The sequence below is a fragment of the Scatophagus argus genome, chromosome 2, assembly GCF_020382885.2.
Source record: "Scatophagus argus isolate fScaArg1 chromosome 2, fScaArg1.pri, whole genome shotgun sequence".
In the NCBI taxonomy this organism is placed as follows: domain Eukaryota; kingdom Metazoa; phylum Chordata; class Actinopteri; family Scatophagidae; genus Scatophagus; species Scatophagus argus.
Genome location: NC_058494.1, coordinates 27,792,386 through 27,817,284, shown reverse-complemented (window position 1 = coordinate 27,817,284; position 24,899 = coordinate 27,792,386). Strand labels below are relative to the sequence as shown.

At 50.3% G+C, this 24,899-nt stretch overlaps 1 protein-coding gene across 4 annotated transcripts; it reads left to right on the top strand.

Annotated features, from left to right (window-relative positions):
• strn (striatin, calmodulin binding protein) lies at positions 1 to 24,898 on the top strand. Of its 4 annotated transcripts, XR_006841985.1 has the most exons (19): positions 2 to 406; positions 10,078 to 10,181; positions 10,833 to 10,906; positions 11,591 to 11,675; positions 13,293 to 13,463; positions 13,541 to 13,676; positions 13,812 to 13,974; positions 16,096 to 16,209; positions 17,735 to 17,878; positions 18,724 to 18,860; positions 19,138 to 19,313; positions 19,435 to 19,482; positions 20,102 to 20,223; positions 20,313 to 20,480; positions 20,726 to 20,866; positions 21,175 to 21,276; positions 21,603 to 21,689; positions 21,867 to 22,152; positions 22,351 to 24,898. XR_006841985.1 is itself a non-coding variant. In XM_046376390.1 (18 exons), the coding sequence occupies exons 1-18, from the start codon at positions 188 to 190 to the stop codon at positions 22,034 to 22,036; spliced, it is 2,361 nt and encodes a 786-aa protein (XP_046232346.1). In that variant the 5' UTR covers positions 2 to 187; the 3' UTR covers positions 22,037 to 24,898. The 4 variants fall into 4 exon arrangements, 3 of the variants coding, with proteins under 3 accessions (XP_046232359.1, XP_046232346.1, XP_046232369.1); XM_046376390.1 differs by having other exon boundaries at positions 21,867 to 24,898; XM_046376413.1 differs by lacking the exon at positions 2 to 406 and adding an exon at positions 9,170 to 9,648 and having other exon boundaries at positions 21,867 to 24,898.
• Position 24,899: the final 1 nt, after the last annotated feature.

Below are 24,899 nucleotides of genomic sequence, written 5' to 3'. Positions count from 1 at the left end.
AGTCCAGTGTCTGTCTTCTTCCCGTGGCTCGACGGTTGTCTCATCATCTGACAGCTGGTTCAGACAGGAGTTGTGCTGGCCGGCCGTGAGGACCGGTTGATGGACTATATTTCCTTCCTGAGGATTTCTGGCGGAAGCGGCTGAGAGTACCGGACCGAACCAGAAGCCACATCGCCCCGGTCCGGCCATGGACGAGCAGGCGGGCCCCGGTGTCTTCTTCAATAACAACAACTCGGGCTTGCCAGGCGGTGGGAATGTTAAAGCTCCGCAGACTGCCGACCTGGGCGGCGGAGAGGCGGCCAGAGCGCATTACAACATCCCCGGGATCTTACACTTCCTCCAGCACGAGTGGGCCCGCTTCGAGGTGGAGAGGGCGCAGTGGGAGCTCGAGCGGGCCGAGCTGCAGGTAAGCAGCACAGTCACACGGGTTTCCATTGTCGGACATTGTTTTGTTTGCTAGCTAAGCTTCACAAGAACGCTGTGCTAAACCGCATTGGAAATGAAGAAGATTAATTGTTTTATCTCTAATCGGCGAATAAACATGCGTGCTGAAGTAACAGATTTCACACGGTTTGACAGGAAAGGATCATTCATTGGATTCGGCGTTGGTGTAATCCCGCAGACAGCGCGGTTTTTGGTAACATTTGTACTTTCAGTGGTCTTGTCTCTATTTGACGCTCTCTGTGGTGTGTGTGTCGGCGTGTGGTGTTCACGTTACGAGGAATGACGCACATTCTTTCTGAAAGGTAAAGTTTTGTTGTTGTAAGGGCTGCTTTCCTGATCTTTCTGAGGCCGAATTAAGAGACAAGCGTCTGTGGATCCGACAGATTTAAAGAAATACTGCTGCGGGGGTTTGTGTTTCAATGTCAAGCAAGATGACATAGATTTGCGTAACATTTAAATGGGTGTTTCGCTCAGTGTTGTCTTGGAACGTGTATCTGCGCTACGTGCTAACCAGGTTAGCTGTGCTGATGTGTGAGAACAGGCCGCCCGTCGTTACTGTGTCGACAATGTAATGTATGAATACAAGTCAGCCAACCTGCGTTGTTTGACAGCTGAAGGTCGGTTACCTGAACAGCGCAGAAATCTCTGGCTCTTAGATCCATTATCGGACATGTAGTGAAACCCGGTTGTGGCTGACTGCCAGTGCCTGACATTTATTGTGGTATGTTCTCTGGATCCATTCTTCTTTATTTAGTCATCATCTGTCGAGCAGGACAAAGCAGGCCGGACCATCCCGAGCCCCGACCCTGACACGAGGGTTTGGCCCCCCACGCCCCCGCATCCGACTGCCGTCCTGCAGGAATGTGTCCGATAATGGACCTGTAGCACAGAGCTGTGTGACAGACGCTGCGTTTGCGTGCAGTGCGTGATCAAGTTGAGTCACGAAACGTTGGTGTGTTGGTGTATCAGCTGTAACTTTATCCTGGACGCCAACTCGAGGCGGTCTGCTGAGCCTCTGCGGGTCCGGGACTCTGGTGCAGGTCTGTTTATATTATCTATATGTCAAACGCGCCACGCAAGATGGCTGTTCGCCTTTGTTTTCAGTGATGAGCAGCTGTAGCTGCGCTGTGTGTCGGGGCTCAGCCTGACCCCTCTGCCTGCTGTGTTACATAAGTGAGCGTCATGAGCCGACCTGTGCTGTGACGACAGCGCATCCCTGAAGGGAACCACTCGGTGTGGGGCCGAGTCAGGGATGTGCGGCTCTGTGAGGCGTTTGTGCACCATTTGGCTTTACTACAACCCCCCAGCCAATCACACGGCGGCGTCCTCGGTGACTTCTGCCTGTCTGAGGGGTTTTGTGCTGGGGAAGACGGAGGTTTTGCTCCACAGAGCAGAGACTGTGAGACCATCGCCCTGCAGCACCGTTTGATTTTTAATTTTCCTCCCCACTGAGCCGGGAGCCAATCAGAGCATGACGGCGGTCAACCGAGCAGGAAACCAGTTTGAGCTGTAAATCCATCTGCTGTGCTCAGATCTCACTGATCTCACTGCTCAGGTGTCATGTTTTCACGTGCGGTTCGAGTCAGGTGGTGAAGTTTAGAGAGTGGAAAAGTCTTCCTGTGGCGGAGGTCGTGCCGATTGGCCAAACCCCGGACTGTCGCCCCCGTCTGCAGGACGCACGCTGGGCTTTGACGCCATTTTGACACAGTGGCTCCAACGTGAGAGAGAAACCGACTCGTTTCGCCATCAGAATTTGATCCATTTGGTCCGATAACACTTGGAAAAGTCGTCTCGGTTGTGCAGAAGATTCGGCGTCTGAGGCCGAGAGCGTCACTTCCTGTGAGGTAACCCTGAGAACAGGAAACGGAGGAAACTGGCACAAGTTGGGAGAAATTACTCAAGAGTTTATCATCCAGGAGCAAAGTAAAAGCTTTGTGTGACGGAAGCTTCCTGCCGAGAGGGGAGGAGGTCCGGCTTCAGTCTGCCGCTCCAGTTTGACCAGCACTGGATCCACTGGGATCAGACTTGATCCGAGATGTTTCCAGCCTGTCACACAACACCGCCGAGCTTCTGCCCGGCAGGTGAGGTCAGGACAGGTGGCTCAGCGGACTCTGCAGACGCAGCCCGACTCAGTTTGATCTCATGTGGCTGATGACCTGCCTGATGCCGAGAGCGCGGGCCTGCGTCCTGTCCACAGCCGAGACGTTTAGCCTCCTCCTGCGATGGACCGTCACTCCCCTGAAGGGGGCGCTGTCTGGTGCTTTGTGCTGAGGTGAAGCAGCTCGAGGCGTCCTCGCCGTGTGAAACCACACATATGTTCAGAGGACACGCTTCTGCAGCCCGCAAACCTGATGGTCTCAGGGCCCAACCAGAGTCCCTGAAACCCAACTTCTCTTCTCTGTCTGTCTGTCTGCCTGTCTGTCTGCCTGCCTGTCTGCCTGTCTGCCTCTCTCTCTGCCTGACTGTCTGTCTGTCTGTCTGCCTGCCTGCCTGCCTGTCTGCCTGTCTGTCTGTCTGCCTGCCTCCCTGCCTGCCTGTCTGTCTGTCTGCCTGCCTGCCTGTCTGTCTGTCTGTCTGTCTGCCTGCCTGTCTGTCTGTCTGCCTGTCTGCCTGTCTGTCTGTCTGCCTGCCTCCCTGCCTGTCTGTCTGTCTGTCTGCCTGCCTGCCTCCCTGCCTGCCTGTCTGTCTGTCTGCCTGCCTGCCTCCCTGCCTGCCTGTCTGTCTGTCTGTCTCTCTCGCTCTCTCTGCCTGACTGTCTACCTGTCTGCCTGTCTGTCTGCCTGCCTGCCTGCCTCCCTGTCTGTTTGCCTGTCTGCCTCTCTCTCTGTCTGCCTGTCTGTCTGCCTGCCTGTCTGCCTCTCTCTCTGTCTGTCTGTCTGTCTGTCTGTCTGTCTCTCTCTCTCTCTCTCTCTGCCTGCCTGCCTGTCTGCCTCTCTCTCTGCCTGTCTGTCTGCTGCCCTATAAGGAAAGGCATGCACACCTGCTGGTCCTGGCTGCTGGTCTGAGTGGCGCCCTGAGCCACGCCTCAGTGCAGTAACCAGGCTTTGTTTACGCAGGCCTTGAGCCAGCGTTTCCCCTGACATGAGCACAGTTTCCTCTGGGCCTGACGTGAACCGGGACCTCGTGCAGCCAGCCTGCTGCTCACAAAGCACCGCGAGTTAGACCGCGACCGGTCGCAGGCCGCAGTCCAGGGGCTGACGGGAAGTTAAATTCCATCAGACGCTTGATGTGTGCAAGTCATTCTTTACTTGTGCCTGAGACGAGAGGACAGTCTGAGCCGCGACACAGCGTCAAACACACTGAGGACGTGTCCACGTCCACAGTGTCTCAGTCACAGTCATCACCACATCATCCTGTGGTTGCTTCATGAAGCCTAACTGAGACGGAATGTTTGACCCAGGAGGGTCTCGGTCATGACTTGATTTCCTGTCCGAGGGTCACGTGTTCACCTGCGGTCACCCTGACCGACACGCGTGGCCACTTCAGGTGCAGTCAGGAAAAACCTTCTGACAGAGTGCTGATCGTCATGTTTCTGCTGTGATGACCCTCGACACACACACACTCACACACTCACACACATGACACAACACACAATACACCCACACAGTGACACACAAGCATGCAGCAGTGCATGAGGATTGGCAGGCGCTCTGTCTCTCCCACACACACACACACACACACTCACTGTGAATAAGTTTGAGTGTCATGTGTAGGTGGTATCTGGGGTTAGTGCAGAAACACACACACAGTGAATTCCTCTGTGTGTCTGTGTGTTGCGTCATGTGTGTGTGCGTCTGTTGCATTGTGTGTGTGTGTGTGTGTGTTGCATCGTGTGTGTGTGTATGTGTGTTTGTGTGTGTGTCTGAGTGTGTGTGTCTGTGTGTGCGTGTCTGTCTGTGTGTGTGTGTCTGTGTGTGTGTTGCGTCGTGTGTGTGTGTGTTGCATCGTGTGTGTATGTGTGTGTGTGTCTGTGTGTGTGTGTGTGTGTTGCGTCGTGTTTGTGTGTGTGTGTGTCTGTGTGTGTGTGTGTTGCGTCGTGTTTGTGTGTGTGTGTGTGTGTGTGTGTGTGTGTGTGTGTGTGCAGTGCTGACCTTAGCGAGCAGGTGCTGAAGGTGATCCGAGCCGTCGGAGCTCCTCTGCTTCACTCAGTTGCTTCTGTCAGGTTTTGTGAAGCTTTGGCTTCAGGACCACAAGTCTGAAGTTCAGACCAGATTCAGGCAGGATGAGGAGACCTGCAGAGCCGAACTCGATGTCGCAGCCTCGAGTCCCCGAGGAGGTCGAGACCTCGGCTCACTCGAGTCCGAGTTTAAAGTCTAAAGCTGATCCTGTCAGACGAACGTGGACGCGATGTGTTTCTGTTCGCTTCGTCACCGATGGCTCAGAGTGATTCAGCAGTTTTTGTCAGCTTGTTAGCTCGTTAGCTTGTTAGCTCGTCACGTCTGCGATGCTGTGAACACCTGGTGAGCATCCTGAAGCTGGCAGACGTCAGAGGGCTGAACACGATGAACACGATGGTTTTTCCTGACTGATGAACTCTTCTGGATCTGCTGTTTGTGGTTTTCTTTGTCTCGCTGCATGAGATGACAACATCGATCGACACTCAGCGGGTTCCCACCAGTTTACCATAAAAACTGATGTGAGTTTTCATGGATGACCCTGTGGAGATGCAGACTCTGAAAGCCTGAGACGGGATCATGAGCTGATCCTGCTTTCTGCCTGGTTGAGCAGGACTCCTCCGTCATGGCGGAGCCCCCTGTGACGGGCCGGACGGCTGGCGAGGACTTTCCTCCTGGTCTTCCTTGGCTCTGCTCTCAAGGCTTCACGCTCTTCTAATTGCTGTCTGTTGGCTCCTGCTGAAGCTCGTTGTGGATAAAATGTGGACGTGGCAGCTTTCCCCTCGAGAGCGAAGATCCAGCTCATCTTCATCAGCCCAGTCTCCCCCTCCGTCTCCCCCCTCGCTCAGCAGCTTATCCTCTGTCTCTTCATCTCGTCCTCTCCGGCTCCGTGGTACAATAATCCCCTCGCTGCTCCGGATTTAAGTGGGAGGAAAGTCCCCCTTCCACAGGGGTCGGCGAGGGAGTCGTGTTCGGTCGTCAGGCGTACGATGTGGTTCACTGAGGGTGCAGAGGATCGGGTGTTTGATGAGGCCTTGACATGTGGACAGCAGCTGTGCAGAAACAGGAAGGACTCGGTGTTCCTGCAGGTCTCAGCCTGGTCCCCTTCCTCACATCCTCCCTTCAGTCTGTGGCGGATTTCAGTCTTTTCTGTCAGTCTGTGTCATCATCATTCCCTTCACTGATGACCTGCAGCCCGTCTGCTGTTCATCAGAAGGTGTGTTGTTCTGACCCGGCCCACCTGCTCCGGTCATCACTGCTGTCCACACACCACTAACAGGTGACCCTCAGAGCCCCTGAGCTCAGACCCACCAAAATAAAAGCACTGCGAGCGACCAGCGTCCTCACAGACAAACTCTGTGCTGTCGGACTGCAGCCGAGTGACGGACTGTTGGACGCACTCGGATGACAACCGGTTCAGAGTGCGAAGCGTCACGTCAGTCGAAGCTTTTCTGCTCCGCCTGTGACCTGATGTGGAGCAGCCAGTCGCTCTGAAAAAGAAGAAAAGGCTGATGGGAATTTTTGAAATGTGGGTTACCCAGTTTGTCCTTCATTTAGAGCGAAGAGTGGAACCTCTCCTGAAGCTGAGCCGTCTCAGACCGCTCTGGGTGAAGGTCTGAGCCTCAAACTCCAACTTTTCTTCCATTCATTTGTGGTCTTAAACTCGCTCTTTCAAACACAAAGGAAGTGATGATTCAGCACCTGATGTGAGGTCCTGAGGCAGTCAAAGTCTTTTTTATTCAATTCTGCTTTTTCCCCTCTGAATCTGTCCTCCCTCCTATGCTTTGTCTGTTTAGCTTAATGTCACACCATCGTGCTGAGGCCACGTGTGACACCTGCTGGTAACAGTCAGTACTACAGAACTTGGCCTTCATCAGTTCTTTCTTCTGTGTGGTTGGGCTGCCGTTTAGTTTTGGTTCCTGAGCCTCGAAAAGCCGACACAAACTCACAGGAACAAATCTGCTGACTTCATTTAGTCCCTTGTGATGTTTGGCGTGACGGAGGAGCAGAAGCGTACTGTAGTTTGCAGTATGTAAACGCTGCTTTGTCCCCTCGCTCTGCTGGGAGTTGGACACGTGTCCTCCGGGCAGGGAACATCAGGGAATCGGTTTCCAGCAGAATGTTCTTTCCAACCCGTTTAACGTATTTACCACATCGGTTGATTTTCAGCCCAACTGGAGTGGAAACCGGAGTGCAACGTGACTGAACCAGAGAAGAAGAGCAGGCTGAGGTCATCAAAGCCTTGTGATCGTGGGCGGCGGTCGCAGCTGGACCTCCGGTATCGACTCATGAGCAGAGCTTCTGCACTCGGCTCTGCTCGCGTTTTACCACTAAAACATGACGTTCAGACGCGTCAGTTCAGTTTATAATTATGACAAAAGCCTCAGCCGTCCCACACATCCTGAGACACTGAGGAGGACGAGGACGATGAGTTCTGTTCGAGACCCGCACCACAACACGGGCTGGTTGAACGCGTGTCTTCCGTCATGGACACAAAGCCGGTAGACGTCAGGAGGGTTTCATGTGATGGAGGTTCAGCTGTGAAAACACACGCTGCTGTCAGGAACAAACAGGATGTAAACCACACACACACACGTTTCTGTCCTTTTCACCCCTCACAACTCGCAAAAACACAAATTTGTCCTGAAGATAAAGCCGGGCGCTCTGATTCGGCTCAGGACCCTGAACACAACCTGGTGATGTGGTGAACCGGCGTGGCATCGCTATAGCGACAGGAGACATCAGCCAAAGAAACATGGACAGTAATGACAACAATTCTCATCATTTCTCACATTTAAAATTGCGGTTGTCTCTTAAATCTTAGATGTCGAATTGTTCTTGAACACAACAGATGGCCCAAAGCAGCTGCTGATAATGTGATCAAAGTGGATTTCGAACGGTCAGAAGTCCATCAGAGGCAGGACGAAGCGGCCACAGGATCCAGTATTGCTGTTTGTTCCATCAGTTACAGGAAATCGTCTTCACTTCCTGCTTTGTTTTTCCTCACAGAAGAAGAAACTTTTTCCAAACAGACTCAGTTCAGTGCCATCGTGTCAGTGAAATGCAGATGCAATCGCCTCGAGAGAGGAGCGACCCAGTTCTGAAGTGTGTTTGACATGAATGAAGGGCTGACTGTCCTACTTCCTCCTCTGTGTGTGTGTGTGTGTGTGTTTGCAAACATGCTGTCCGCTCAGTTAGTGTGTAAAATGGCCTGTGGGCGACATCGTGAACCACAGCGGCAGCCTGCAGCGTCCGCTCTGCTCAGATCAAACACTGAATCACGGATTGTTCGTGGATCCACAAACCGGACTTCAGATAAGGTTGTCATCACATACAGCAGAAGAATAAAATCACGGTACTCGATACCTGGTCCACATGAAAGCTCCCTAAAAGTGAAGCATCTGATCGCCCCCTGGTGGCTGGCTGCAGTACAGCTCATAAGCTCCTCCCCCTCCGTGTTAGCAGATGGGACACGAGCCAAACTAAAATCTCAAAGTACACATGAAATAAATTTTTCCACAAAGATGGTTTCTGTCGTTTTAGTTTAGTTCTTATCACTCTGATGTTTGTTCAAGTGTTCATTTTTCTCATCAGTTTGGTTTTAATTAGTTATTTCATGCGATAAAAAGGGTCTGAAATGTCATGATTGACAGCTGAGTGCTGCTCCTGATTGGCTCAGACGGGTGTATGGACGGGAACTGGGTACCGCGGCTCCTCCTCCCAATCTGTACTGTACAGACTCTGGCTCCAAATGACATCACCAGAGCGAGATGGCGCCGCTTGCATCAGTGATGTTTTGTGTTCACTTTCGCACAGAAGGAGGAAGTGGAGACACGTCAGCCATCTTTATATTGTCAGTGCTAACAACCTTCTGATGCAGAAACAATCAAGAAAATTAGTTGACAAATATTTTGATAATCCGTGAATCATCTCAGTCATTTGTCAAGTTAAAATGTCAAACATTTGCTGGCTTCCTAAATGCGAGAGTTTGCTGCTTTTAACCGAAGACCCCGACATGCAACATAAAGGCGTCACTTTGGGCTTCAGGAAAACGGCGAGCTTTTCCTCGACCAAACAATTCATAAAGAAAACAATCAGCAGATTAGAGAAACAAAAATGACCTGAGTTGTTGGATATTTTGCAGTGTTTTAGATGAGGGACCTGCTTTTCAAGGTGATGGGAGGAGGAGGGTGAACCTCAGGGGTGCAGCGGGGTTGGCAGGTTTACGGATGATGTCAGCGCTGATGTCACAGATCTGACTGGGTAACAGCTGGGTAACATCTGGGCACCAGCCGGGTCCCTGAGTGCAGAGCCAGCAGCTCTGAAGCACTAAACCTGACGGTGAGGGCCGAGTGCTGTCGTATCAGCTGCCTTATTGCTTATTGTCAGACTTAAAGTCTCGGCGTGAGACGACCTCTGAGACCACAGAGCACTTAAGCTGCTTTACCCGATTCATTTTGAAGCAGTGAAGTGGATATTGAACCGACAGCTCAGGGTTTATATGAACTGGACTCCACGTGGGTCACATGTCATCTGTTCCCACGCTGCTGAGTCGCCGCTTCACGTCCGGATTCGGAGAGGAGACGTTAAGACGGCTCAGACGCAGACGTGTCCGTCACGAGTCGCCTTTCAGTCCCTGTCTCGTGTCCCACGAGGCTTTGGCACCGTCTGCTTTGCGGCTGTGACCTGAACAGACTTCTCTTTAACACCCCACAGCGCCAGCGGCCCTAAAGTGACACCAACAGAGCGCTTCATTCGATGGCCGCCGTGTGAGCGGAACAGGTCAGGAGAGTAGTGAAGTCCCAGCTCACGACCCGCCGAGCTCGACTCCGCCACAGCGCAGACTGTACGGCTTGTAGCTGCTGCAGTCGTGGGCCAATCACACGTCCCGTTAAATCAAAGAATGCTTGCAACGATTGGCTGTGAGGTTTTTCTAAGGTCTCTTGTAGCACCGAAGTCTGCAGAGAATCATCTTGATTCACCTGATTAACCTGACCAAAGAGCGAAACGCTACCATGTGTGCGATGCTTACTGGTGCTAACAGCTAGCCGCTAGTAGAACAACACGAACCGAGACTGTTAGCAAACGAGTGAGTGAACGAAGAACACAATCAGCAGGTTGTGAGCAGCACCGGCTGGGTTCTCCTCATTAGGTGTTGTTGTTTGGTTCTGCTCCTTGTGGTCCTTCACTCCACTTCCCCCTCAGGGAAATCACACAACATCTTCTAAACCCACAGAAAGCGCCACCGCTGCCGCCGCCGCCGCCTCGGCAGTCGGCCCTCAGTGGGACCGCAGAGGGGCTGAGCTCCACGTTAGAGTCAAATGAAAACAGAATTAGACTCGATAAAACTTTAATGATCTCTGCAGGGGGGATTAGTTCAGCACAGAAAACGAGAGCAGCGAGGATCATCGAGGCCAATAATTCCAGCGGCAGAGATGACTGATCCTGTCAGGTGGACTCACACTCAGGGATCCAGTCTTAATGACTGCACCTATGAAAAGGTTTCGTTCTCTTGCAGGCTCAGATCGCCTTCCTGCAGGGGGAGAGACGGGGTCAGGAGAACCTGAAGAAAGACCTGGTGAGACGCATCAAGATGCTGGAGTACGCCCTCAAACAGGAGAGGTGAGCCCACACACCTGCAGCCTGAAGGTTAGCCTTCAGACCGGGACAAAACCACTTTCTTATCTTTGATTCAAAATGTAGTTTTTATTCTTGTCTGGAAGATGCAAAAAGAGTGAAACCTGATGAAAGCAACATCCTCAGTCCTGCTCAAAACGTACGCAGCAGACGCTAGCAGAGCTGCTAGCAGAGCCGCTAGCAGAGCCGCTTTGCAGCTGAGTTTAGAACCTGAAGTCCGACTGACAAACTCTGATCAGCCTGTCGGCGTGAAGCCGATCCTCTCACGGGCTTATCGGTGATCAGTCATATGATCTGTGTTTGATTGGCAGCTGGATGTCTGGAACAGGGGGATTGTGGGGAGTCAGGGGACGTCAGTCATGACGTGTCAGAGACACTTTAAAGGACCACTCCGGTGTTTTTTATGCATTAGTTAATTAAGTGCGCATCTGAAACTACTGCCAATCGTTTTCATTCCCTCTTCTTAAGATTTATCGCCTTCACTCACTTCTACGTTTAAGTCAACATGCAGAACCTTTTAATCTTAGAACATTTCAGTGTTTGTCAGGAAGTCAAAGCTGAGCGGGCTGATTTGTCGCCCGTTTCTGCGGATGAGTTCAGATGTGTTTTAGTAACTTAATATGTGCTCACCCGCAGGGCAAAATACCACAAGCTGAAATATGGGACGGAACTGAACCAGGGGGAGATCAGACCTCCGAGTTATGACTCAGGTAAGACCGCCTCCTCTCTGCACACCTGATGACTTGATCTGCTTGTTTATCACGTGTCAGCGTGTCCGTTAGATTTGTTTACTTTATTTAAGTGTTTTAGTGAATTCATTTTTTTGTGATTACAAGGTTAAATAGTACTTACCTGAATGTCTACTTCCTGTGTGCTTAAATATGGACGAAGGTTCCTGGTCTGACAAGTGAAGCCATAAAGCTGCTGTCTCTCCTGTGTCCAGCAGGGGGCGACATCGCCGGTTTCAAACAGACGCCTGATTGTATGTAAGCTTATGAGGAAACAAGTCTGTTTCTCAGCATCAGGTTGATTCTGTAAACGACAGACACATCAGGATGTCCTCCCCAGCTCCACTCTCTCATCCAAATATGGTCACTTCTGGCTCCAAAGCGAAGATGACAAGATGGCAGCAGCCGTGATGCCTTTAGGTGCAGTCAGTGCAAGAAACTTCGCATCACATGGATGAGAAGCAGCCCGTTAATGTCTCTGCTGTCCTCACATTCCTCTGAGTTTTGTGTTGAGGCGGTCTGTCCTCGGATCAGGACACCTCCTGGACACCTCCCTGTGGACGTGTCCTGGACACGTGGCTTCATAGGGAGACGGACGTCTGCACTGGCTCTCTGTAGCAATGAATGAAGCATGTTGACGTTTCCTTGTCTCTGTGTGTCTCTCAGACGAGGGGAACGACAGCGAGGCTCCCAGTCCTCCAAACAGCAGCCATCAGCTCAGCTGGAAACAAGGACGCCAGCTGCTCAGACAGTGAGTTCACACACACACACACACACACACACGCACACACACACACACACACACACACACACACACACACACACACACACACACAGACTAATTCACACATTCACAGTCGCATGAAGGGCAGACAGAACAAAAAGCAGAAAGCAGTAAAGTCCAAGTCAGAGAACACTTTCAGCGAGAAGTGAAGACTCTGGAGGCAGCTGAGGTGGAGGAAGTACTGAGATCTGCTAAAATCACTAGAAGTAGAAATACCACACTGTAAAAATGCTCCATTATGTTATTAAAGTACACTACACAGACAAAAGTATTGGGCCAGCTGACCATCACACCAACAGGGACTTTAATGGCGTCTCATTGTAAACACACAGACAGCTCTGCAGCTCTAACAGCTTCCACTCTTCTGTGAAGGCTTTCCACAACATGTTGGAGTGTTTCTGTGGGAATTTGTGTCCATTCATGCAGTAGAGCATTTGTGAGGTCACACACTGATGTTGGACCAAAAGGCCTGGCTCACAATCTCCGTTCCAGTTCATCCCAAAGGTGTTGGATGGGGTTGAGGTCAGGGCTCTGTGTGGGCCAGTCAAGTTCTTCCTGTCTGGATGGATGAAACACACTTCAGACCAGAGGAAACGTGTTGTGCTCTTTGTTACTTCAACCGCTGCGTGTTTCCATGTGTGTGACCGGCTTTGTGAATGTGTTTGGGTGTTTGAGACTGTGTGTGTGTGTGTGTGTGTGAGTGAGAGACAGTGAATGGAGGATTGTGTGGAGGCGCCGATGCCTCCTGCGATCGGAGAGGCTGGTACAGAGGGAGGGAGGGGGGAGGGAGAGGGGAGGCTGACCTTCCTCCTCCTGTCTCCCTCTCTGTGTGAACAAACACACTCGATGTTGTCCAGAGTGAACGTCCGTCCTCTGAGGGTGAAGCCCGTCCATAACACGCTGCTGTCAGGTCAGGTCCCGCTTGTCCGGTTTCCCAGGGTGAAGGTACAGTACAGAGGGCTTCTTCTGGGTCGGCCTGTTGCACGCTTCTGATTGGATGTTGTAAATTAAAGGGCGTTCTGCTAATTTTAAAAGCTTTACTTTCGTAAGCAAAGCCAGAAGAGTCTTTTGTTTGTCCGTGGAGACGACGCAGAGCTTTGACGTCCTGTCTCCAACGTGAGCGGACAGGACAGCAGGTGAAACTCAGTTCGGTGTCACTTGCTGTCACTTGAGCAGAATTTTCCTGTCAGTTTTATTCTAAATGTTTTGTGTTTTGTCCACTTTGTGTCCCTGACTGAAACATAGCAGACCTCAGTTTCTGAACTCTGTGGCATTGCCCTTTAAGGACGCTCCTCCATTCATATAATTGTGGTGTTGTGCAGCTCAGCGGGTACAGCAAGGCACCAGTGAGGGGGGGGCGTTCAGGGCCTGCTGGTGTCGGCACAGTCAGACGGCGTACTCACAGTATTACTGCAGTAATACTCAGCTCTGGACGCTCTTCACTGCATTTCTGTCATGTGACTTTTGGTTGCGTTGTCACTTCCTGTGTGGACATGTTCTGTTCCTCAAAATGTCTTGCACTGTTACTGTACTTACATTGTTGAATCCCCTGACCTGCTTCCCGTCTCCCGTCTCCACCCTCAGGTACCTGCAGGAGGTCGGATACACCGACACCATCCTGGATGTGAAGTCTCAGAGGGTGAGAGCTCTGCTCGGTCTGACCGGAGACTCGGGGGAGAAGCCTTCAGAGAAGAAAGCCGAGCCGATGGTGAACGGGACCGAGCCGTCCTCGCTGAAGGACAGCGGCATGGTCAGGTATGAGACGGTATTGATGTCCCAGGTGTACGGCTGTGCCGACGCACTCACTTCCTCCCTTTACTCTCTGCTTCCAGTAAACCCGACGCGTCCGACTCGGCCACCGTGCTGGAGGCCTTTAAGTTCATTGAGAGCGCTGCAGCCGAGTTCAGTGACGAGGACGAAGACGAGGACAGCGAAGGAAGAGAGAAGACCATCTTAGACCTGGCTGCAGTAAGACGTTAACACGCTCAGGATCAGGACATTCCTGCAGGCTGAAATCAGACACGTCAGTCGTCTCCCTGTCGTTTCCTGTCTCGTGTCTTCAGATTCCTCCTCAGTCTTCCTTGTTTTTGTGACTTTTAACAGATGGTGAGGAAGAAACAGTCGTCTACGCCCTCTTCCACGACCTCTGACCTCAGCGATGACCCCGACACGGAGGAGGCTCTGAAGGGGTTCGACTTCCTGGCGAGTCCGGACGAGCTGGACGGATCACCTGAGTCGAGGAGCGGGGAGGACAGCGGAGAGTGGGGTGAGACGAGGGGGACGCTTTGACACGAGGGGCTCTCAGACATGAAACTCGTGTCAAAGTTGAAATCTGAAAGCTGATGTGTAAACCTGAAGTCCTCTGAGTTCAGTTTAGGAACCTGAATCTGTGAGGTGGACTGGACTGCTTGATGTGGGATTAGAACAAAATTTGCTTTGAAAGAAATGAAGGCCAACAGGTTTGTGAGTGGCAGCACACTGACTCATTTCCTCCCTCTCTAAATAAAACACTCTCTTTACAAAATAAAGTTCCTGGCTGCCCCCACGCTTTACACCCCCCCCCCTTGACTGTTGCTTAGCAACACGTTCAGTCCTTCAGCCAATGACGGAAAGCCTCCCCACGCAGTTGGTGACTCAGCGCTTCACAGTCCAGATAGTTGTAAGAGAGCGCTGACTCGGTGCGTCACACACTCAGCTGTCAAGGCGTTAAAACCTGAACATTTTACTTTGTAGACTTCTCCATTTTCCAAAGCTGCGGGGTTTTAAGCCTCGAGGCGTCGTGTTGTCAGGCGGCCGTCTGTCCTTCCTGTTATGTGGAACTTGATATCTCAGAAACATCGGGGCTTCCATCACATTTGGAGGATGAACTCATTAGATTTTGGTGGTCAAAGGTCACCGTGACCAAAACATGTGGGTGTGACTGGCTGACTGTCGCAGCCGCTGCATCCCAAACACAGTGTGTTGTAATGTCTGCAGGTGTTTGGATCCCACACACTCGTGTCAGCCAATCAGCTGTCGATCATGACATTTCAGCCTCTTTTTAAAGCACCAAACTACCAAACACCGAACTGATCAGAAAAATGAACTTGAACAAACATCAACGTGATAAGAACGACCTAAAATGACAGAAACCATCTTTGGGATAAAAAATTTTGACTACTTTTTAGTTTGGCCCATCTGCTAACATGAAGGGGGAGGAGCTTACGAACTGTAGTGCAGCCAGCCACCAGGGGGCGACCAGATGTTTTGGCTTCACTTTTGAGGAGCTTGTCCCTCTCTTCGATGGCTGGATGTTATTGGCTGATGCTCTCAGGTCCTTCACATGAAGGACATTGTGTGTTTTTGTCGTGGTTTCGTGACTTTGTGGAGCCTCGTTGGTTTTTCACGGTTCTGCTGTTGCTGCAGAGCCTTTAAAAACCCAGCAAGAGACATTTTAGTCTCGCGTTCTGTTTCACTGTCGCCGTGTTTCATAAGAAAGTTCCTGCATTTCACGCCCAGACCTTCTGAGAAACATCAGTCCGTTCCAGCTGTTTGATTATGTTTGTTGTGTCTCACCTGTTTTGTTGGTGTTTCGTGTTTCTGTTTGCCGTTCAGGCAGAATTTGATGTTGATCTTCCTCTTGTTTCTCCGTCTGATGTGTGGAGCCTCAGCAGAGTCAAAAAGTACTCAGTGTTTCACATCGCTCATTATGTGGTATTTATTAGCAGCATACATCAAAACATCACTGACAGTGTCTACAGTACTCACATTTACTGTAGTTTTTTTGTATTTGCTTGGCTTGAAATTAAAATTAAAGAAAAATTTAGTTGATCATTGAACCACATGGAAGCCAAACATTGTTAGCCTAGCTTAGCATAAAGACTGGAAACAGGGGGAAACAGCTAGCCTGACTCCGTCCAGAGTTCAAACCGCCAACTTCTGACGCCCCCTATGGACCGCAGTTGAACAGAGTCAGGCCAGCTGCTCTCCCCGATTCCAGTCATGATGCTAAGCTAGGCTAACAACATCCAGACTGCCGTTCTGTACTTCACACTCAGCCATGAGGTTGATATCTCTTCATGTCCCTCTCAGAAATAAGGTGAATGAGCACATTTAAGTTTCCATTTTAATGCCGTATTACTTTTGTCTCTGATGACGTTTTCCAGTCCGGCAGTTCAGGTTTATTGTGTTTGTGATTCCTTGTGGTTTGTAAAGTTCAGTAACACCATGACTGAAAGTGACTGTGGCCAAAACCACAGCAGCACCAAACATGTTCCTCCTCCTGATCCGTCTGCCTCAGTAGGTTTTTCAAAGTAAAAGTTGGATATGTTCTGTAGTGCTTCCAGACACTCACAACAGGTTTCTACCCCACCTTCCTCCTCCTCCTCCTCCTCCTGCTGGCCTGTAGAGAAGGAAGAGCAGTCTCCTCTGGGTGAACTGGCCTGGGACGTGGACCAGGGACTGATAGCCCAGCTCAAGGAGCAGTACAGGAAGGAACGCAAGGGCAAGAAGGGGGTGAAGAGTAAGTCCTGCAGCAGGCCTGCAGCTCCTCCATTCTCCTCACTCTTCTGATTTTTGTTCCTCTCACTCTCTTTGTGTTCTCTCGGTCTGAACGGCCTTAACTGTGTCATCATCAGATATTTCCATATTTACGTTTTGTAGGGATGTTCCTAATGCCAAGAAGGAAGGGAGGGAAGTTTTAGGAGTGGAGTTGAGTCGTTTAATGTTCACCAATGAAATATTTAGTACGTTCTCAGAGCCGTCTGAGACTGTTGATCACGTCCTTCATGGACATCTCAGACTCAGCAGTTAACCTGCGCTGTTAACATCAGCAAAACATGCTGGTTTTTAGAAATCAACTTGTGACTGTGAAGACATTTCAGTGTAAACGCAAGTCCGAATTCTGCTTCCTGTCTGTGATGGACCCGTTAATGTTGTCCATCGGGTTACCAGTTAAGATCCAGAGCCATCGTTCATTTCACCAATACAGCAACGCAGCGTCAGTGTAGCGTAGCGTCAAAAAGCCGTTTGTCCTCCTCCGTCCAGCAGCTCCTGTCCCCAGAGTGAAAGTTCCTACCTGTACTGCAGGTGAGCCAGAGCTCAAAGGTGACGCCTGCTGGACAGTGTGGTGTCCTGCAGACTCTGAGCTCGCTCATTAATAAGAGTTAGTTTAATAACCGACTGGTGTTTCTGTTGAGCAACATTTAAACGACGGGTCGAATAATCGCACACATCGCAAATATCAACCCACACATTCTGTGTCCCTCTGCTTTGTCTCCGTGTCTCTCTTCCCGTCCACCTCTGAGTGTCACTGTTGGACTGACCCAGTGTGGACGTCTTTCTCTCCTCCCCTCGTCTGTGTCTCTGTGTCCTCTGACTCTTTTGTTTGTCCTTTGGTCTTGGTACCGTTTTTCATCATCTTCATCAGCTCTTCTTGATATTTTCCATATTTCCTGAATCTCTTCTCCCAGAGGGATGCGCTGACTTTAATCCAACACCGGTTAGCCATTCGAGTTTAAGGTCGTTAACCACGACTGCAGACATCCGACATCCGTCTGTGTGCAAAAACAACAGGAGCTGGCCTGACTTTGAATGGACTGTGCTGTTGCCATGACGGCACAGCTATGCAGTTTCCTGATGCTGATGAGTTGTGATGGTGTCCCGTCACAGTGTCAGGGCGTCTGTCTCTAATGTCCCTGGTCGTGTCCCGTGTCCCGTGTCCTTGTGTTGGTGAATTGTGCGGTTCAAGCGGCAGCTGGTGCATTTCATCTCGTGCCGAGATTCTGTGCTTTCTGTCACTTTGTGTCTCGGGTTTTATTTGCTGTCATCTTTTCTGTCTGATCCTCCGCTGAGCTGCTGCTGCTGCATCCGTCTGCTGGTTTCTTTTCGTCCTTCATGCCCATTTAAGACTTTGCTTCACTTTGCTAACATTTGTTTTTTTATTTCTCTCCTGATCTCTGTTTCTTTACATTATCTCCCTTCCTTCTCTTTCTGCTGTCCCACCCTCCCTGCTCTTCATCCTCCTCTTCATCCTCCTCCTTCTTCAGGACCAAACCGGTCTAAGCTCCAGGACATGCTGGCTAACCTGCGGGATGCCGAGGACCTTCCCTCCATGCAGTCGCCCGTGGCGCCCCCCTCGCGTCCCACTGTGCCCAGACTCAATGAGCACGAACTGGGACGGCCTGAAGACGGTAACCTGCCCTCCTTCTCAGTTCACCCTCCGTTAATCACGTTTTCTGTGTGATCTTGCCGCCTTGTGTTATTCATATGAATTTGATCACAGGGTCAGTTGTTTTTCTGGGTTACTCGTGTGGGTTTGACTGCAGGTTTAATGGAACCAAACAGCCAGAATACCTTCCTGTACGTTTGTGTGTGTGTTGAGTTCAGCCTCTGACTGAGCTCAGTACTCTCCAGACTCTATGGTTCTTTGTTATCTTCCTGTGTCTTTTCTTTTTCTCATCTCTTCTCTGTTCATGCAGTAAAACATTTCCCTCCCTTCAGCAGTCCGATAAGAGAATATTGCAGGACCTTACAGCAGATTTCAGGAGCTCCACACTCAGCCACAGAAGCCACAGTGACGATGAATCTGCTTTTTAATCCCAAAAGTTGAAAAATACGCTCTGTACTCTCCTTGACTCCTGGTCTTTATTACTCCAGAAGCGCCGGGCACCGTTCACACGCGGCCAAGAGGTCAAGTTCAGTCACTAACATTAGCTGAGGTGAAGCCCAGCAGACACTGAGTGTAAAAACTCCTGCTCGGGTTGGCTATGAACAGGAAAATCAGTTGTGGAGACCAAACCTGGTTTTTGTACCAGACTGTTAACATTTTTAGTTCAGCTTTAAAGTTGGACATTTTAACACGTGGTCTTAAGGAAACTGACTCACTTTTGGAGCCGCTCTCCAGTGGTCTTTTGAGGAACTGCAGTTTTTTGTTTCATTTTTGATGCTTGATTTTGAACACTTTGAACACAGCGTTGAAGGTTCGGTTAGACAGCGACACAAGGATCACACAGGTGGGTCTGTTTTGTCTGTGCAGAGGCCATGACATTCCTGCCGTCATCTGGGAAGTCGTTCATCCTGGGCAGAGTGGACGAGGCGGTTTCAAACGAGCTCGGACTGGGAGAACTGGCTGGACTGACCGTCGCCAACGAGGCTGACAGCCTGGCGTACGACGTGAGTAAAACAAAGCCGCAGCCTGACGGTTTACAGAAAACACTGAAACTCTGCAAAAAAAAGTTCCTGCAAAATGAACAATTATCCAATTATCCAAACACTGAAAAATGATTTAACTGCAGAGCTCGTTTTTCTCTTTGGTATTGAATATGTGGATGTGGTTTTGTCAGCACACGGTTTGTCGTCTGGTTTCCTCTCGCTGCTTGTGAGATCCGTCAGTAAGCCGAGTTAATCGTCACATGGATTTTAAATGAGACCCCTCCTCCTCCTCCCTCAGATCACCAATAACAAAGACGCTCTGAGGAAGACCTGGAACCCAAAGTTCACCCTGCGGAGCCACTTTGACTCAGTCCGGAGTCTGGCCTTCCACCCGGTGGAGCCTGTCCTGGTCACGGCCTCGGAGGACCACACCCTCAAACTGTGGAACCTCCAGAAGACGGCGCCCGCTAAGAAGTGAGAGACTGAATTATCGCTTCATTTGTTTTCCTGAGCTGCAGAGACGTGAAGCGAGAGACCTTTTGTGAAGAGTTTTGTGATCTGCTGCTGACCCAGACTCTGTTCTTTAATCTTCCAGATGTGCTGCTTTGGATGTGGAGCCCATCTACACATTCAGAGCTCACAGGTGAAGATGTTGTTGCTGGTGCCTGACTTTCACTGCAAAAGAAGTAATGATGGCAATCCTAAAAGTCCAATCTTGATGTCACCTTAACCTCGTTCCTTGAAGGTGTAATTTGTAAGATGAGACCAGAGTTTTAGATTAAAAGATTCAAAAAACGCACTAACACTTTCAACAGAATGTGTAGAAACAGTCGTGCTGACGTGCTGATGTCAAAAACACGTCTGTGTGTTGTGAAATCCACTGAAGTTAGCTTGCTAACCAGCTAGCCGCGGCCCGTCCTGTCTGTAGTACCGCTTTGTGCCTCTAGAGGCCCCTCTAGTTTCAGCTGGGAGATGAACATGAGCGGCGAGTTCGCTGAGTTTCACAAAGAAATATTCTGCCGCCTGTTTTTCTTGCTAAACAGAAGAATCCTACAGTCCATCTGCTGAGCTCAAGTTTCTCTCTGAAACGAGCTTAACTGCCTCGTTAACTTATCGTAAAACGCGCTTCGTTCAGACGCGGCAGAAGCCATCTTGGTTTGTGCTTCCACAGTCGCTCGTTCTCTGGTTTGCTGATTATTCAGACGTTTGGCTGTGCGTTCGACATGTCAGCAAAGCGCAAACTGTTTGCCTTCCCCCTGCAGTGGAGCCGTGCTGTGCGTCACCATGAGCTCCAGCGGTGAGCAGTGCTTCAGTGGGGGGGTGGACGGCACCATTCAGAGCTGGAACACCCCCAACCCCAACGTCGACCCCTACGACTCCTATGGTACGTTCCAACGATGGAAGATGTCGCACAAAATTATCTTCAGCCCCACCTTGTTTCCTCACTCTCCTGTCCGTCTGTCATGGTGGCAGAGCCGTCTGTCCTGCGGGGGGCGCTGTGCGGTCACACGGACTCGGTGTGGGGACTGGTCTACAGCTCGGCCCACCGTCGCCTCCTCTCCTGCTCGGCCGACGGAACGGTCCGGCTGTGGAACGCCGCCGACACCTCGCCGTCTCTCGCCGTCTTCAACGAGAGGGGAGGTGAGTCGGTGGTCTCAGCACCAGAAGAACTGGACCTTCGCAGGTCAAACCAACCAGCTGCCTCTGCAGCTCAGTTAGTTCTGTCCAGGTGGACAAAAGTTCACTTTCTTCTTCACAATAAAAATCATGTAGCGTAGACCCCTCATGCAGTTTGTACATTCATATTTTATTTAACAAGTGAGTTTAGTGCAGCACAGGTGTGTGTGTGTGTGTGACGGCTCATCTCTGCTGCGTGTGTGTGTCAGAGCTGGGCGTCCCGACCTCGGTGGACCTGGTTAGCAGCGAGCCAGCTCACATGGTGACGTCCTTCACGACCGGACACATCGGACTCTTCAACATGGAGACGCAGCAGCTCGTCCTGAAGCTGGACTCTGCCGGGCCGCCAGGTAAATCAAACCGACCAGTCGCATGTCCGGGAAAAGGTGTGACCTCCGGAGCACCCATCACATCCAATAAGGTTCCAGAATGTTGTTCACTACTGCACAAACAGGAGCCTCATATCCAACGTGGCAGCAGGACATATTTGATCAATGAGCTATCGGCCGTGTTGCTGTCCTCAGATCAGTCTGTCCACAGCCAGCGCTGGTGCTCATTGTCAGCCAATCAGAATGCAGTATTATTCCAGACGATGGCAGAAGCCTTAAGCTCCTCTCAGTGTTTCTGGTATTAAATGTTCATGTTGTCCTCCTTTCAGAGGCTCCCTGCAAGATCAACAAAGTGCTGAGTCATCCCACGCTGCCGGTCACCATCACGGCTCAGGAGGACCGGCACATCCAGTTCTTTGACAACAACACAGGTAACGCCGCAGCCCGACTCGCCATCTGGACGTGGAGTCTGACAGGCGGGGACGTCTCATGAAAATGATGAGTTGCATTGTGGGAAATGTGGGAGTTTTTGACTAAAGAGACAAAAGGTCTGCAGATCCGTCTGTTGAACATCCAACTGCTTTATGGAGGCAAAACAGCTAAGTCATAAAAATAAATGATTCCGTGCAGCAGTCATGTGATGGTATCATTAAGACATGAGACAGGAAATCATCACGTGTAGACACGGCGACGACGTCCTGCTTTAAACGATGAACAGATTACAAAGTCATTTTGTTTCTTCTGTTCTGATTCAAAGGTAAACTGATCCACTCGATGGTCGCCCACCTGGACTCCGTCACCAGTCTCGCCGTGGACCCGAACGGACTGTACCTCATGTCTGGAAGTGAGTACTGGACTTCACGCTGTGTGAAGTCAGTGTGACGTCATGTTGAACATTTCGTCTCAAACTGTTGAGTCAGGCCAGTGATCAGTTCAGGGCGTGACAGCAGGGCGGCAGGTGCACGATGAAACACACCTTCCTCCGCCCTGATTGGCTCCTCTGTCTGTCTCCTCCCACCAGGTCACGACTGCTCCATCCGTCTGTGGAACATGGAGAGCAAGACGTGCATCCAGGAGTTCACGGCTCACCGCAAGAAGTTCGAGGAGTCGATCCACGACGTGGCGTTCCACCCCACCAAGTGCTACATCGGTAGCGCCGGGGCCGACGCGCTCGCCAAAGTCTTTGTATGACCTGAAAGCGCCTGTGGCCGACGGTCGAGCCCAGAGGACGAGCGCCGCCGTGGAAAGGAAACGCTGACCTGGAAGAGGGCGGAGTTCATCTCCACCGCCCAGTCTGGATGAGGAAGGTGACAGTGACCCGGACTGACCCTTCAGGATTTGTCAAATATTCGTCCCGTTCGACCCCGCCCCTCGGACTTAGGCTGGCCCGGGTCCCGAAACACGCAAACCTCTGGTTGAAAGGATGTGTGAAACAGGAAGTGGCAAATACTAAAAGCAGGACAGTACATTTAACTACAGCTGGAATCTTTTTTCTTTTTTAACAGGTAAAACTCCACCGTCACTAACCCGAACTCTCTGCCCGTCGATCTGGCATGTCCTCCATGATGATGTGCCTTTTTTCTTCAGAACATAAATTCTTTGAGGTGTTGGCGAAAACAGAATCGGAAGACGTTGGAGCGGCAAAATCAGAAACCACCCAGAAGGTTCAGTCACGAGTTCACCCAGCGTGTGAACGCAGGCACCGAGTCGGCACATTTCCGATCAGAGCTCTAATTTCATCTGCGCAAGACTTTTAATTTGAAATTCTTTTGGAGTGATTTCATTATTTCCTGTACAAAAACAAACTTTTAAGTTGTGGCTGCAGCCTGACTCAGTCGGTCTGACTCTGAAGAGTTTCATCCCGTTAACACGGGAGCTCAGAGGTCAGCTGGTCTGGAGTCCGGGCCTCGCTCGGAGACACCTGTCACACCTGAAGGGTCGTCCACGTTCACACCTGCTGTGCAGCTCGTGACTGAAGGACGAGCGCCACAGAGCAGGTGTGTCCCGGGTCCTCAGCTGCAGCACCGCCTCATGTTGTTAATCCACCTGAGACCCTCTGGAGGGAGCAACCAAACCTGGAACAGCAGAAACATTTCAGGTCCTCTCAGGGTTGTGAAGCGATTTGGCTCGAACTTCCTCTGACTCAGCGGTTTCGATCGACGTTGCGATGATGTGAAAAGCTGCTGCTTTTTGTTGTGTGTTTGCAGGTCGGACGAACTGCAGTGAGCGAAGCCTGCGGTGAAGCTCATCTCGTTCTTCTGATTCCCTTTGATCGTGTTAATTATTTATGACTACTTTAAAAAGCGTCAGATTAAAGCCAAACGATTCGGGCGAGACGACCACATGCTTCCTTCTGAACCCGACGGGTGTTGCAGCTAACGCTAATTAGCTCATTTTGTCGTGAAATAACACAAGCTGCACACGAGCTCCCCTCCAGATTTGTATGTGCTTTATATGCTGACTGCCTGAAGATCTTGTATTTTGTGTAATTATGGTTATCATTTGGAGCGATTACTAGTTTTTTAAACGACTCTTCGTGTTTGGTGACAGACTTGTAAGATACACTTAGATATTTTTTTTAAAGACGCTTTCGCTGTTTTACTTGAAAAGTGGAGTTTATTCCTTTTGGGGTTCTGCTGGTGTTGTAAGAAGTGCAGAAACGCGACTTTACCTCTCAGCACTACATCACACTTTTTGATTTTAAATGAAATCCTGAGGACTTTGTGTTGCTTTACTCTGAAGGTGACCTGGTGTAAACAATACGCAGATGTGTACAGTTTGTAAGTACTAAAGCAGATATATTTATGAACCTGGTGTAAGTAAGGGAAAATTTAAAGGCGGGAATTCATTTATTAGCTTCTAATTGAGCCAAAACATCAAACCTTATTTGTGTAACAAGTCAACACAAGTTTGTGAGCTTTCCTGTAAAATGATGTAGAAGATGACTGGAGTCTGGTTGTTTAGTCGTTTGGAGCGAGCTGATCCTTTGAAAGGTTTTGTTTTCATGTGACTGTGGGCTGATCGATAAGCTCGTGGCCACAGTCCTGGAGCGTTCGGATCTCCTCTCGGTGAAGTCGGCGTCCTGGAAGTCCAGGAAGTGCTGGTCCACAGCAACACTAACATTGTCTTTGACCGCTGAGCTCCTTCCTCGTCTTGTGGAAGAGGTGGTCACCTGACGGGGTCACACCAGGTGAACTGGTTCACTGTGGGCTGCAGGTTTGTCCTGGCGGAAGAGCAAACTTCTTGTCAGCTTCCCACTTTGAAGCTTCTTGACCTCCACGTTTGACCCTTTAAATCTGCTGCTTTTTCTCTGTTGACAGGAACTCAAAGACATCAAGTCTGTTTACATTAACAGGGAAGACGTCGACGACTGAGGTTTCCAGCCCGCGGTGTCACAAATAAGAAAACCAAGTATTTAAATTTTCTTGAATCTTTGCTTGAACCAGTCTGAGATGGTGGGGAACCACTGATGTACAGGAAACACATTAGAACTGTGCTTCAGGTGTCGGGAACAGATTTGTGATGCTTTGAATTGCTTGGTTTGGTTTCTGGGTCAAATAAGCCAACAAAAACTGAACCAGAATCAGCGAAATCACTAAAAACACCCGACTCCCTCACAACTGTTTTATTTCCCAGTGACAGAATCGACGCTTGCCAATAATTTAGCTCATTTTGCTGGTTTATAAACCCTCTGAAGCCGATTAAACACAGGAGTTGGACGTCACTTCTGCTACATCAGCAGCAACACTAGCCGGTAGTGATGTAGGCAGCTGAACTGTTTGTATACTGTTGTCTTCAGTGGCCAAAAGCAGAGCTGAACCGTCAAACTGAAGCCCGAGTGACAAACTGCTGTCAGGCCCAGTTTGCTTGTAGATTGTTGTTGTCCTTTGATGTGTACAGTGAAACTATTAAAGAGAGATTATAGACGCTACTCAGACTGTACATGAAGTACATAAGGGTGTTGTTTTTCTTTTTTCATTGTTGTTCTTATTTTCAAAATGGGAGAGTGACAGATTTATCAGTAACAACAATAAAGGAATATGTTGTATATCAT